The sequence below is a fragment of the Trichechus manatus genome, unplaced genomic scaffold (assembly GCF_000243295.1).
Source record: "Trichechus manatus latirostris isolate Lorelei unplaced genomic scaffold, TriManLat1.0 scaffold00098, whole genome shotgun sequence".
Taxonomy (NCBI): domain Eukaryota; kingdom Metazoa; phylum Chordata; class Mammalia; order Sirenia; family Trichechidae; genus Trichechus; species Trichechus manatus.
This window is the reverse complement of record NW_004444034.1, coordinates 4,381,092-4,396,381: the sequence shown is the minus strand read 5'-3', so window position 1 is coordinate 4,396,381 and position 15,290 is coordinate 4,381,092. Positions and strand designations below refer to the sequence as shown.

The 15,290-nt window shown below is 37.6% G+C and overlaps 1 protein-coding gene across 1 annotated transcript in view; it reads left to right on the top strand.

The window, feature by feature from the left end:
• Window positions 1-15,290, top strand: part of CLVS2 (clavesin 2) — a 77,113-nt gene that overhangs the window by 11,541 nt on the left and 50,282 nt on the right. Inside the window, exon 2 of the mRNA XM_023737168.1 lies at window positions 3,048-3,222. Within this exon, the coding sequence (XP_023592936.1) occupies window positions 3,048-3,222 (175 nt within the window). The remainder of the gene's footprint in view (window positions 1-3,047; window positions 3,223-15,290) is intronic.

Sequence of the window (15,290 nt, the reverse complement as noted above, 5' to 3'; positions counted from 1 at the left end):
TATATATATATATATATATATAAAAACTTGGTTAGATTTATTCTTCATTGCTGATGCTGTGATTGCCTGATTTTATTTCCTTTGGACTAACGATGTGTATATAAAATTTTCTCTTGATTTTCATACAGTTTAGGAAAACCATACTTCAGGGCTGTAACGTAAAACAAATTGTCTCTTGTTTTCAGCCCTTACTGGCGTCATGATTTCTTCTCACTACACACAAGGCGTCATCCTCCCAGAGGTGATTTCAGTTTCAAGTTTCACTTAGTGCTCTTTGGTATTGTTACAGGAAGAATGATCATCGTCATAGTGAGGCAAAAGTTCTAAGTTGGCCTCTGCTGATGTTTAATTTTCTTTGAAAATCTGATCTTTAGGAGTTGCTTGTGAAAACACCTCTTTCCTTTATCATTCTTTTGTGAGGAGAGGAACCCCTACTATTACTCATAAGAAAGTCCTGGGATTATATTACCTTTACCATGCTATCATTATGCATTTCAGAAATGAATTTTCTTATTTTTTTTGAGGAGGATGTAAATTTTAACCTGAAATATCTTCTTCCTTCTCCAACTTTCCAGTTTTTGTAGGTTATAGGCTATGAGTCATTATGATGTTAAGCCATTAAATTTAAGAAGGAGGTAAGGTAGTGATAAAGTGACAAATAAAGGTATTCAGCCATGCATATGTAACCATTTTAAAGACAAATAAATCATAGAACTATACAGAAAAAGTTTCATTATAATATATATTCAAGAACTATTTTTTGATGTCACACCCCAGGGCTATAATAGCCTGTCTGCTTTCCAGAGGTTTAAAAATAGTCTCTTGATCCTTGCTTTTTACAATGTAATATGCTATCTGAAAGATCATCATTCACTTTTTAAGTAAAATGTAGAAACAAATATTTTTCACTTCTGATTATACCCTGCCTAGTACACTACATCTATGGCTACCAATAAAACAAAAAGTATGCCATGTGTACACTACAGCCAACATTTATTGAATCCCTACTGTGTGCCTAGCATTGTACAAATGCTTTCACTTGCATCATCTCTTTGACTCCACCCTATAAGATAGAGTTAGATAGTTACAGTTACTCCTGGTTTTTTTTTTTTCAGATAAAAGATCTGAGCTTCAGAATTGTAAATCAATGACATGTCCAGGTTCATACAGCTAATGAGGGGCAGGGCAGAGATTCCATTTTAAAGTCTTCTGACACAATGTCCTATGCTTAGCTAATGCTGGTGTCCTAAAGGAGATCCTATTCCAAGCAATTGATTTTACAGATAAAGAAATGAGGCCCAGAGAAAGTGAGGAATTGCCTGAAATTCCACCGTTAGTTATTCTTTTCTTTCTGAAGTAGTATGCTGTCTCCATTCGCGTCCAAATGTTTGTAGAGTAAAAGTAGAACTACCCCCTCATATGTACTCACTGTCTCATACTGTCTCCCTGGTGAGTCCCTCACTTCCACTAAATGCTGAGGATTTCTACTCCTAATCCACCCACCCCCACAGCCCACTTCTTCCCCAAGGTTCCGATTTATCTCTAGTTTTTCCTGAATATCTCCACCCAGAGATGAAGATGTCTCAGAGAGAAAAACTTGAAATGTGGTCTATAAAAAATTGAAATCGTTGATATCCTCCATAAATTTGCTGATTCCTATAAAATGCTGCAATTTCCTAAGGATTTCCTTCTTAAAGTAATTATCTTGCCTTTCTCTCAGCTCTGAGTATTATCTCCATTGCTTCCTTGAATTTAGCGTTTATATGCTTTTGCCTTGAGCCTCTCCTGAGTTCAGGATCTATTTTTCTGAGATATTTACTTGATGTATCTCTCTAGGTGTCCTACATATTTCTGAAATACAACAAGTTCTGTTTAAAACCATACACTTCTAGCCGTCCCAGTTGTATGTTCTTTTTGCATTATTGATTCTGATTGATGATTTTTACCATTTACTCAGGCTTGAAACTAGAATCTGTGTGTCATTCTTTACTCTTCCTTCAATCTTATCCTCCATATTTAATTATTACAGTTTAACAAATTTACCTCTGAAATGCTTCTCAAATTTGGCTTCTGTCTTCTTTCTTATTGTTACTACCTTAATCAAGGCCTACCATCTACAACTAATGTCTTTATACTCTAGTTTAGTCCCATTTAACAGGAAGTAGAAGCATTTATTGAGTTTCTGTAATCTGCTAGGTACTGTGGTATGGTGCCAGGGGGAAGGAGACAAAAAACCCAGCCCTAAATTTGGATGGCTTGTGTTATAATAGGCAAATTTCCATGACTTTTCCATTTTGTTTTTATTTATTTGCCTTTATTTCTGTCCTTTCCATGTTTCCTTCATTCTCTCTCTCTTTTTTTTATCTTTATGATACGATTCAATGCAAGTAATTAAAGTTTGTTGACTCTTTTAACCATAGCTATTCATATATAAGGAGCATTGGTGGTGCAGCGGTTAAGAGCTTGGATGATAACCAAAAGGTTGGCAGTTCAAATCCACCAACTGCTCCTTGGAAACCCTATGGGGCAGTTCTGCTCTGTCCTATAGGGTTGCTATGAGTTGGAATCGACTCAACAGCAATGAGTTTTTTTTTTTTTTATGCGTTCAAATCTAGTGATCTTGTTTATTGATGAAACTTCTTGAAATCTCATTCTCAAATTGTCACACATGAAGAAGATGTAACATATCGGTATCGTTGTGAGCATTTTTGAGCTATTTAAAAATACCATACTAGTTTTTTTTTGGTAGTTGAAATGAGGTTTTAGAAAAGCATAGGAAGCCTGAAGGTAAATTAAATGATTGTAAAATATGACACTAGCTGGTATTTTCAAAAGCATTGTAGTTTGGTAGAATACATGTTAAATTCTGATACGTCCAATAAACACATATAAAGTAAACTTCCTCTTCAAAGAATGTTTTAAAACAAAATTATCGCCTTAAAATTCTTGAAGTATTTTAAAGGAAATTTTTAGCGTGCTAAAAGCTTTCTATATTTTTTATGATAGTGATTGTCAGATTTAATGCAGTGCTTTTCTGTTGCTGATAGGTACACACTGGTGGATATTTTGCGTGCCATCTTACTTTCTTTAGAGGCCATGATTGAAGATCCTGAGCTTCAAGTGAATGGATTTGTTTTGATCATAGACTGGAGTAACTTCACCTTCAAGCAAGCTTCTAAACTTACACCAAGCATGCTGCGGTTAGCTATTGAAGGCCTTCAGGTAAAGATTTACATGTGACTCAGTTTTTTGGTTTCCCATGTCCCTTATCGAGTGGTTTAATTAACTTCTCTTGTCTCATCTGTTAGAATAATAAAATGAGATTTTACAGAATAATAAAAATAATTTTTTAAATAATTTTCAAGCACAAACATTACAACACTGAACAAGGGATCATAGCAGAAAAGCTGAAGAACGTGGGTCTTTTAACAGTTAGATGACAGTAGGTGGTGCTTGACACATCCATGCTTCTTGCCATGTCTAACAAAAATACAAGTGACAAACTGAGATTTTTATTTTGATAATCAGAACAAGCTACATTTCTGGATTTTAGTTACTAAGCAATTTAAGGTTTGGTTTTTGCTGGTTTTTCTTTCCTGTTTCTGCGTATATTTGTTAAGTGGCTAAATATTTGCTTTGTTATTCCATTTAACATGGTAAATTTGCAATATGATCAGCAATGTCTTCATGTTGACTAAAAAACTGTTGGAAAGTTATTCAATATGTTTTTTGGTCTTTATAATACAAAATCACTGCTTTGAATTATTTTTTTGGACTTAATTGGGATTTATATTTTTCATTTTTGGAGTGGGAGTCAGTCACATGCAGTGTATATAGAAATAGCACATCTTCCAGTGAAAGATAATTCTTTAACTGATTTGGAATTATAAAATGGAAAAATAATTATTACTTGGTGGCATTTCATGAATCTGCTATTGCTATTTTCTTTTTCACTTTTAAAATGTCTTTGTTTGCTCTCTGGTTTGCTTCATACTTTGTATATAATTTTCATGGAATAGATTTTAAACTTTTAAAAGTGATTTGCAAGTTACCACTTGAGTAATATTATTCATTATTTATTTTTGGTATTTTCCAGATGTATTTTAGAAGTTTGCAAGTCAATAGTTAATTTTTCCTAACTTTTACCACTGAAAATATCACTTGTTTTCAAATCACCAGTTATTTTTTTGTCATTTATTATACCCGGATGTTAGACATTTTGTTTATGTTGAATAAATCAAAATTATCCAGATCCCTGCTCCATAGTAATTTCTGACTATGTCTGTAAAACCCATAACCCGCTGCCATTGAGTCGATTCCGACTCATAGCGATCCTGTAGGACAGAGTAGACCTGCCCTGTAGAGTTTCCAAGGAGTGGCTGGTGTATTTGAACTGCTGACCTTTGGTTAGCAGCCAAACACTTAATCACTGTGCCACCAGGCGTCTAAATTGATGACTGAAAAAGGGCCACTTCTGCAAGTGGCAGGACATCTTAACCAAACTAAATTCACAGTTTGATTGCTGTCTCTGGAGTTGGTATGACACACTGATCCTTTTTCTCTGGATAGGTTTTTTTCCCGAAGCAAGTTTCTTGATTTGCTCTTGGTGTCAGGCTTGCTCTTGTCATATCTTTAACAACACCTTTTTTAACTCCACAGAGAATGTTGAAAAGGGTTACAAGAGGACATAAGACAAGGTTTGTTTAGAGGTACCTTATATCATGTAGAATCAGGATTAATTTTGCCCTATTGCCAGGGACGTGTAAAGTCTTCTTCAGTTTGTAAAGAAAATTGGTTACCAGTGACCATGCTACTTAACAGAATGATAACCTAGCCTGTAATAATTTTTTCCCCTATTTAACTCGTGTTCTCTGTTTGCACTAGGGGTAGGCTAGGCCTTCAGTGGGATGAAGGACTCGTGTTGTTAGTTTCCGTTGAGTAGATTCCGAGTCATGGCGATCACATGTGTGCAGAGTAGAACTGCTCCATAGGATTTTCAAGGTTGTGACCTTTTGGAAGCAGATCTCCAGGCTTGTCTTGCCATCTCTGTGTGGGTTCTAACCACCAACCTTTCAGCTAGTAGTCAGTGCTTAACCATTTGCGCCACCAGAGAATCCTGCATGAAGGACTAGAGAAGTCATATTATTCCCCAAGCAATTTTAAAAACTGCCTCAAGGATAGATTCAGTATTATCTGCCAACTTACATACTTTACTGAGTCATTTAACAGTAGGATGATAAGTCATTGTAGGGGGACAAATTGACAACTTGGACGTGTTTGAGAGCTTCCCCATTAGCCACAGCCACAATCAGGACACCTTCTTTAAGTGCTAAGTGTGAGCATAGTGGAAGCTACAGTCAGGTTAAACCTCAGTGCTTGTGCCTGGAGAGAGAGGTGACCTCCCATCCCCCCATGGACCTGCACTGGCTACTTGACTGCCTTATCTCTACTCCCCAGAAATATCTCGGTCCCCTTCTCTTTTCTCCCAGGACACAGACTGAGTAAACAGGGTTGATTCCTCTTACTTGGCAATTGTAAAGCCACTTAAAAAAGTGAGCTCTCCCTAAGAATAATTTCCACATGTTATTAACTTTTAAATCCACATTTTCTCCAGTTCAAACTGATTTTTTATACTATGTGTGTGTGTGTGTGTATAGCATAAAAAATCAATGTCTGTGTTTATATTTATAAATTGAAAACCACTGGTAAATTTAAATAGGAATATAAGATGCACTACAGATGTTTAATTGTGAGATGTATATTTCATACTTAGTCTCTTGTTGAAGTAACATTTTCGGACTTTTCTAATCAAGTCCTGGTTTTACTTTGCATTTACTATATGAGGTCTATTATTGTGCATTGCTATATATTTTGTTCAGAACATGAGTAAACATTTTTCAAGACTTCAAGATTTTTCAAGACCATAAAATGTTTGCAGTAAGGATACATACACAATTGTAGGTTGCTAAACTATCACAATTACTAATACCGCCACCACCACCACAACGGTAAATGCCTTCTGATTAACTCAGGAAAATTAAGAGATGGGAATATTGCAATAGTTCTGTGCTAATTTATATCAAACTACAATTCTGCTAAGTTGATTTTATTAAGGCAAATGCGAAAAAAATAAGGAAGGCAATGAGTTGCTCTGGTGCCAGGGAGAAAACTTATTTTACTGACACATATTATGAATGGGATGTGACTGTTTTGAGAAGGCCTCATCTTTCTTCATCTTGAGGTGGCTGTATACCCTGTTTATCCACACACACCAATCCCCCTTTTTCTTGAGCAAAAGAGTGTTTTGAGTGACCGGGCTAGAGATAGCACCTGATACTTTGGGTAAAGATGCATGGACTATTGGTATGATGTTCACACTTGTTTACAGTACAGGGTCAGTTGAGGGACAGTGTGGAGGGGTGGGAATAGAATGACTTTTTGAGGCAGCCAGACCTGGGTTTAGGTGACATATCTGCTACTTATTAAATACTTGAGTAAGTTACTTAGCCTGTTTGAATCTCAGAATCTTCACTTAAAAAAAATTGGCATCATAATACCAGTTTTAAAGTATTATTATATTAGAAGTGATACATCTTACACTTAGCAGGTGGCATCAATAATTAAAGTAATTCATGTGGATCAGCTTATTTTTCAGGTGGCATATTTTTCTGGATGTGTGTTGTAGTTCTCACAATTCAGTAACTCCCAGACTGTGAAGAATGAAAGTTGATTGACACTGGGAATCTGAATAATATCACATTTTGCTTTTGGTACTTAGATTGTAAATAATGCATTTTTTCCCTATTACTTCTATATGTGGTTAAATGGCATCTGCATACTTTTACATTGGATGCTGAATAAAATATATCTTCAGTTGGAAGCCGAAGTAAAAATGAAATTATTTCATCCAGTGAAAATTTATCTTTGTTTCATTGGGAGGAGCTCCAGGCACAGCTGAAAATGTGGCGATTGTGGAGATGTCCTGGACCATGAGGTCTGAGCAAGAATTTGCTAAGTGGAAGAGGGGGGAGTTTCAGGCAGAGGGGCATTAGGGAGACACTTTGAACAAACATGCAGTTGTAGGGGTTGAAAGTACTTGATGAATCTGTTATGACACAGCTCAAAATGAGAAGCGAATCAAGGCAAATGACCAGAGATAAGCCCGGAAGGGTGGGCTGAGACCTGAGTGTATGGGATGGAACGTGGCATGCTATGTGGTTTGACCTCTCTGTCCAGACATGGGGAAGTTGGAGATAGGAAGTGACCTGATCACTTCTCTGCATTGAAAAGATCTCTTGGGTGGAAAAATGGACTTGGGTCAGAAGAGGGAGGGGTTTGATCCAGAGAACCTCCAAACTGCCCTTGAGGTAATTATATCAATCTGATTTTATAGGACGGAAAATTAAACTTCAGGGAAATTAAGGTGCTTAACGAATTTTCTCAGCTGACATCATAGCTTGAATCCAGATTTTCTTGACTCCAGAGAGTAATTCTTTCCTGAATGTTGTTGCTGTTGTCACTAGGGCTGTTAGAAAAAGTGGGTAGGCTCAGGTTAGAGTAACTTCCCTCACTCACTTCAAAATCCTCATATTTTAATGCAGATGAAATTTGTTCATTGGGATAGACAGTAAAATTCTAATAAAAAAAGCCACAAATGGCTGGCTTGTGGCCTTGCCCTTTTTTTTAACACCAGTGGCTGAACCATTTTCTTTTTCCCAGTGATCTGCCTCCTTGAGTGACCACCAACCTCCCAGTCCTCTGTGATAAATCAAGGAGGCCAGTGGAAAGCCAGTTTGATGATAGCTAAAGGGAACTTTTATCAACACAACCACAAATATAAGCCGTTTGTAATACTGGTCCAAGCAATTTTGTATACTTTCTCTGTGCAGAGTCTCTACAAGTTTTTTTTTTTTTTTAAATAAAATACATCAACCATTTTTAACACTATAATATACTCCTTGGTGGGTAAGAAACAATGTCAGATAATTTTGTGGAAAGAAGGTATTCAGGCTTAATATGAAAGAAAATACAAAGAGAAAATTATCTTGCTACTTACAAGACATTAATTGATTAGGGTAGTCATAGAAACAGGAAGCATCTCAGAAAATCAATACAAAATTAAGTAAATGTGACTTGTAGACTGTAAGATATCTGCCTAGGAAACCAATTAAAACATGAAATGTTTGAAATTACCTAGAACAGCTTAGACTGTTCGCATTTTCAGTGAAATGATGTGCTTTCGATTTTATTTTATTTTTTTTTGGATTCCTATTGCTCTATTTTTATTTTGTTTCCTTGTAAAATATTACTGTTCTTAAAAGTCATTTGTAATGAGAAATTTGAACTCTTACAAATCTAGAATCTGTGAGTTTCTTAAATTACCCTAACCCTACCTGAGTCGTCTGTTGGCCTTTGGATATATTTATCCGTTATTCCTCTTCATTTGTGTCCTGCTGTGTTTCCGTGCTTTTGCTTTCATAATTTCACAGGAATTCCCAAACTCCATCTGCTGAAAGTACATAATGTAGTCAAGGCAAGGCTTGCTGGCAAGAGGTTTGATTGTAACAAGGAACTGAACAGCTCTTTGAATTGCTACGCAAGGCTCAGATGCAGGGCCATCTCAAATTGTCTAAACCAGTGCCAGATGTTGTAAGAGTCCTTAATAAATAGGACTTGTGAAAGCAAAAAGAATATGTGATTGATTCACAGTCCTTAATGCTGGCCCCTTTTTTTTGACTCAAGGGCCCAGTGTTACCAGCAACCACCAATCTGCTGGCTCTAATCATTCGTGTGGAAGGCAGAAGTGCTGCCTCTACACACTCTGGCTGTCACTGTTTGGAAGCCCAGTCCTAACCAGGGAATCTTGCCAAAATCAGAGGACATGCTAATGACTTGCAACATCACTGTCCAAGGCTAGGGGATGAGGAGTCCCATTAACTTCAAGCTGGCATTAGTTTATTCAGTTCTCCAAATCCTACCTGCTTTGAGGTTGAACCTGTGTGTGTGTGTGTGTGTGTGTGTGTGTGTGTGTGTATGTGTAGGGTGCATAAGGGAGAATATAAAAAGGAACTCAGTGAGATACTGAATAAATTAGGAATTTATAATAAAACAAAAGGAGTTTGTGCTTTGTAATGATGTTCTTTGCAGTAGTTGTTAACCTGCCAATAGTTTTCAGGCTTATAATGCTTTGGATAATAACAGAAACCTCTTGCATACAAGCTACCTTGTAAACTTAAGGCAGCATTATGGTACATTGATGGGAGGGGGCTGTAACAACACCTGTCGTTTTGCAAATGAACACACAGACTCATGAACTGTATTCATTCAGACAGCCTGGAGGTGGGAGCATTTATTTCCACATTGTGTATGCACAGGCAGAACCATATTGGGGAACAGTGACAAGGGCAGTGTATAAAAAAAGTGACATTTTCTTCATCACATGCATAGCTGTCTAAGCTAAGTGTGACTCCTTTCAGTTGTTACTTAACCTAAAACAAAATGAGTGAAAACCCTAACGGTGCTTTATTTCATAGTGTGAAAATATGATGGTTGGGCGGAGAAGCTCAGTCCGCAGAAATAGAATGCTCTTTTTCTTAAAGGTAACAATAGGCTTGTAAAAGCTATATATAATATTCAGTTCAATAAGCAGGTTGAGAATTATATAACCTTTGATGTGGACTAGATGGATTGTGTATGTATTGTTGTTGTTGTTGTTGGGTGCTCTGTAGTTAGTTCTGACTCATAGCAACCCCATGAACAACAGAACAAAACACTGCCAGTCATGTGCTATCCTCACAATTGTTGCTGTGTTAAAACTCATTGTTGCAGCCACTGTGTCAATCCATCTTGTTGAGGATTTTCTTCTTTTTTGCTAACCCTCTACTTTATCAAGCATGATGTCCTTATCCAGGACTGGTCCCTCCTAATAACATATCCAAACTACATAAGATGAAGTGTCACCATCCTCATTTCTAAAGAGCAATCTGGCTGTACTTCTTCAAAGACAGATTGATTCATTCTTCTGGCAGTCCATGGTGGTCATGGATTGAATTATGTCCCCCCAAAATATCTGTCAACTTGGCTAGGTCAGGATTCCCAGTATTGTGTGATTGTCTACCATTTTGTCATCTGATGTGATTTTCCTATATGTTGTGAATTCTGTCTCTATGATGTTAATGAGATGGGATTAGCAGCAGTTATGTTAATGAGGCAGGACTCAATCTACAGGATTAGATTTTGTGTAAAGCCAGTCTCTTTTGAGCTATAAAAGAGAGAAGGGAGCAGAGACGGAGGACCTCCTACCACCAAGAAAGTAGTGCCAGGAGAAGAGTGTGTCCTTTGGACCCAGGATCCCTGCGCTAGAAACTCCTAGTCCAGAGAAAGATTGATGACAAGGACCTTCCTCCAGAGCCACCAGAGAGAAAGCATTCACCTGGAGCTGACACCCTGAATTTGGACTTCTAGCCTACTAGATTGTGAAAGAATAAACTTCTGTTTGTTGAAACCATCCACTTGTGGTATTTCTGTTATAGTAGCACTAGATAATTAAGACAAGGTATATTCAATTTTCTTCACCAACACCATAATTCAAAAACATCAGTTCTTCTTCAGTCTTCCTTATTCATTGTCCAGCTTTCACATGCATATGAGGCAACTGAAATTGCCATGGCTTGGGTCAGGCACACCTTAGTCTTCAAAGTGATATCTTTACTTTTTAACAGTTCAAAGTGGTCTTTTGCAGCAGATTTGCCCAACGCAATACGTTGTATGATTTCTTGACTGCTGCTTTCATGGGTGTTGATTGTGGATCCAACTAAAATGAAATCATTGACAACTTCAATCTTTTTTCTGTTTGTCATAATGTTACTTATTTGTGCAGTTATGAGGATTTTTGTTTTCTTTGAGGTGTAGTCCATACTGAAGGCTGTAGTCTTTGATCTTCATTAGTAAGTGCTTCAAATCATCTTCTGTTTCAGCAAGGAAGGTTGTGTCATCTGCATATTGCAGGTTGTTAATGAGTCTTCCACCAACCCTGATGCCGCATTCTTCTTCATATAGTCTAGTGTTTTGGATTCTTCGTTCAGCATACAGATTGAATATAAGTATGGTGAAAGGATACAACCATGACACACACCTTTCCTGACTTTAAACCACGAAGTATACCCATTGTGCTTGAATGACTTTGTGTTGGTCTGTGTACAGGTTCTGCATGAGCACAATGAAGTGTTTTGGAATTCTCAGTCTTTGCAACATTATCTGTAATTTGTTATGATCCACACAGTTAAATGCCTTTGAATAGTCAGTAAAACACAGGTAAACATCTTTCTAGTATTCTCTGCTTAAGCCAGCATGCATCTGATATCAGCAATGATATCGCTTGTTCCAAGTCCTATGCTGAATCTGGCTTAATTTCTGGCAATTCCCTGTTGATGTACTGCTGCAACAACTTTTTAATGTTCTTCAGTAAAATTTTACTTGCATGTGATAGTAATGATATTGTTCGATAATTTCCACATTCTGTTCGATCACCTCATTTTGGAATGGGCACAAATATGAATCTCTTCCAGTCAGTTGGCCAGGTAGCTGTCTTCCATATTTCTTGACATAGACGAGTGAGCCCCTTCAGCACTCCATCCATTTGTTGAAACATCTCAGTTGGTGTTCTGTCAATTCCTAGAGCCTTGTTTTTCTACAATACCTTCAGTTCAACTTTGACTTCTTCCTTAAATACCATCCGTTCTTGATCATATGCTACCTCCTGAAATGACTGAGTATCGACCAGTTCTTTTTGGTACAGTAACTCTGTATTCCTTCCATCTTCTTTTGATGCTTCCTGTGTCGTTCAATATTTTGCCCATAGAATCCTTCAGAATTGTGACTGGAGGCTTGAATTTTTTGTTCAGTTGTTTCAGCTTGTGAAATATGAAGTGTGTTTTTCCCTTTTGCTTTTCTAACTCCAGGTCTTTGCACATTTCATTGTAATACTTTACTTTGTCTTCTTGAGCTGCTCTTTGAAATCTTCTGTTCAGCTCTTTTCCTTCATCATTTCTTCCATTTGCTTTAGCTACTGAACGTTCAAGAGCAAGTTTCAGGGTCTCTTCTGACATCCATTTTGGTCTTTTCTTTCTTTCCTGTCTTTTTTAGTGACCTCTTGCTTTTTTCATGTCTGATGTCCTTGATGTCATTCCACAACTCGTCTGTTCTTTGGTCATTAGTGTTTAATGAGTCTAATCTATTCTTGAGATGAAATGTACTACGTGAAGGTCATACTTTGGCTCTCACGGACTTGTTTTAATTTTCTTCAGCTTCAACTTGAACTTCCATATGAACAATTGATGTTCTCTTCCATAGTCGGCCCCTGACTTTGTTCTGACTGATGATATTGAGCTTTTCCATCATCCCTTTCCACAGATGTAGTTGATTTGATTCCTGTGTTTTCCATCCAGTGAGGTCCATGTGTACAGTCACTATTTACGTTGTTGAGAAAAGGTATTTTGAATGAATAGGTCGCTTTTTTTGCAAAATACTACTATGCAATTGCCGGCGTCATTTCTATCACCAAGGGCATATTTTCTAACCGCCAATCCTTCTTCTTCATTTCCTACTTCACATTCCAATCACCAGCAATTATCAGTGCATCCTGATAGCTTGTTTGATCAATATCAGACTGCAGAAGCTGGTAAAATTCTTCAGTTTCTTCATCTTTGGGCTTAGTGGTTGGTGGGTAAATTTGTATAATAGTTGTATTAACTGGTTTTTCTTGTAGGTGTATGGATCTTATCCTGTCACTGACAACATTGTACTTCAGGATAGATCTTGAAATGTTGTTTTTGACGATGAATGCAATGCCGTTCCTCTTCAAGTTGTCATTCCCAGCATAGTAGACCATATGATTGTCTGATTCAAAATGGCCAGTACCAGTCCATTTCAGCTCACTAATACCTAGAATATTGATGTTTATGCGTTACGTTTCATTTTTGATGACTTCCAACTTTCCTAGATTTATATTTTACATTTCAATTATTAATGGATATTTTGCAGCTGTTTCTTCTCATTTTGAGTTATGCCCCATCAGCAAATGAAGATCATGAAAGCTTGACTCCATCCATGTCATTAAGATTGATTCTACTTTGAGGAGGCAGCTCTTCCCCAGTCGTATTTTGAGTGCTTTCCAACTGGAGTGCTCGTCTTGTGACACTATATCAGTCAATGTTCCACTGCTCTCCATAAGATTTTCACTGACCAGTTTTTTCAGAAGTGGACTGCCAGTTCCTTCTGTCTAGTGTGTCTGAGTCTGGAAGCTCTGTTGCAACCTATCCACCAAGGGTGACTCTGCTGGTATATGAAATACCGTAGGCCTAGCTTCCAGTATCACAGCAACATGCAAGCCACCACAGTACTATAAACTGACAGATGCATGGTGGAAAATATATATACACACATATGTATTAATTTTTTCTTGCATTAAAATTGCTATTCGTTTCCCGTTATGAGCAGCTGATCCTGTTTAAAATGTCTAGTGTAAGAAGTAGGTGTCAACCTCAGCAAATTGAAGAAATGAATGCCCTAGAATTTAATACTTACTTACTGAATTAGAGTTGAAAGTTTAACTAGGTTGTTGTTAGATGCCATTGAGTCTGTTCCGACTCATAGTGACCCTATGTACAACAGAACGAAACATGCCTGGTCCTATGCTGTGCTCACAATCATTGTTATGCTTGAGCCCACTGTTGCAGCCACTGTGTCAGTCCATCTTGTTGAAAGTCTTCCCGTTTTTCACTGACCCTGTACTTTACCAAGCATGATATCCTTCTCTAGGGACTGATCCCTGCTGATAACATGTCCAAAGTATGTAAGATGTTGTCTCGCTAGCCTTGCCTCTAAGGAGCATTCTGGTTGTACTTCTTCCAAGACAGATTTGTTCATTCTTCTGGAGGTCCTTGGTATATTCAATATTCTTCACCAACACCACAATTCAAAGGCATCAGTTCTTCTTTGGTCTTCTTTATTCACTGTCCAGCTTTCACATGCATATAAGGCGATTGAGAACACAGTGGCTTGGGTCAGGTGCACCTTCGTCTTCAAGGTGACATCTTTGCTTTTCAACACTTTAAAGGGGCCTTTTGCAGCCGATTTGCCCAATGCAATGCTTCGTTTGACTTCTTGGCTGCTTCTTCCATGGGTGCTGATTGTGGATTGAAGTAATATGAAATCCTTGACAACTTCAATATTTTTTCTGTTTATCATGGTACTGCTTATTGGTCCAGTTATGAGAATTTTTGTTTTCTTTATGTTGAGGTGTAATCCGTACTGAATGCTGTGGTCTTTGATCTTCATCAGTAAGTGCTTCAAGTCTTCCTCATTTCAGCAAGCATGGTTGTGTCATCTGCATAACCCATGTTGTTAATGAGTCTTCTTCCTATCCTGATGCCCTGTTCTTCTTCATATAGTCCAGATTCTCGGATTATTTGCTAAGTTTACAGATTTAACATAAGTATGGTGAAAGGATACAACCCTGATGCATAGCTTTCCTGACTTTATACCATGTGGTATCACCTTGTTCTGTTTGAACAATGACTGCCTCTTGATCTATGTACAGGTTCCTCATGAGCACAATTAAGTGTTCTGGAATTCCCATTCTTTGCAGTGTTATCCATAATTTGTTATGATCCACATAGTCGAATGCCTTTGCATAGTCAATAAAACAGAGGTAGACATCTTTCTGGTATTCTCTGCTTTCAGCCAGGATCCATCTGACATCAGCAATGATATCCCTGGTTCCACGTCCTCTTCTGAATCTGGCCTGAATTTCTGGCAGTTCCTTGTCAATATACTGCTGCAGCTGCTTTTGAATGATCTTCAGCAAAATTTTACTTGTGTGTGATAATGATATTGTTCAATAATTTCTGCATTTGGTTGAATCAGCTTTCTTGAGAATAGGCATAAATATGGATCTCTTCCAGTCGGTTGGCCAGGTAGCTGTCTTCCAAATTTCTTGGCATAGATAAATGAGCACATCCAGTGCTGCATCCATTTGTTGAAACATCTCAATTGATATTCCGACAATTCCTGGAGCCCTGTTTTTCACCAGTGCCTTCAGTGCAGCTTGGACTTCTTCCTTCAGTACCATCGGTTCCTGATCATACGCTACCTCTTGAAATGGTTGAAGATCAACCAGTTCTTTTTGGTATAATGACTGTCTATTCCTACCATCTTCTTCTGATGCTTCTTGCATTGTTTTTTAATATTTTCCCCCATACAATCTTTCACTATTGCAACTCGAGGCTTGA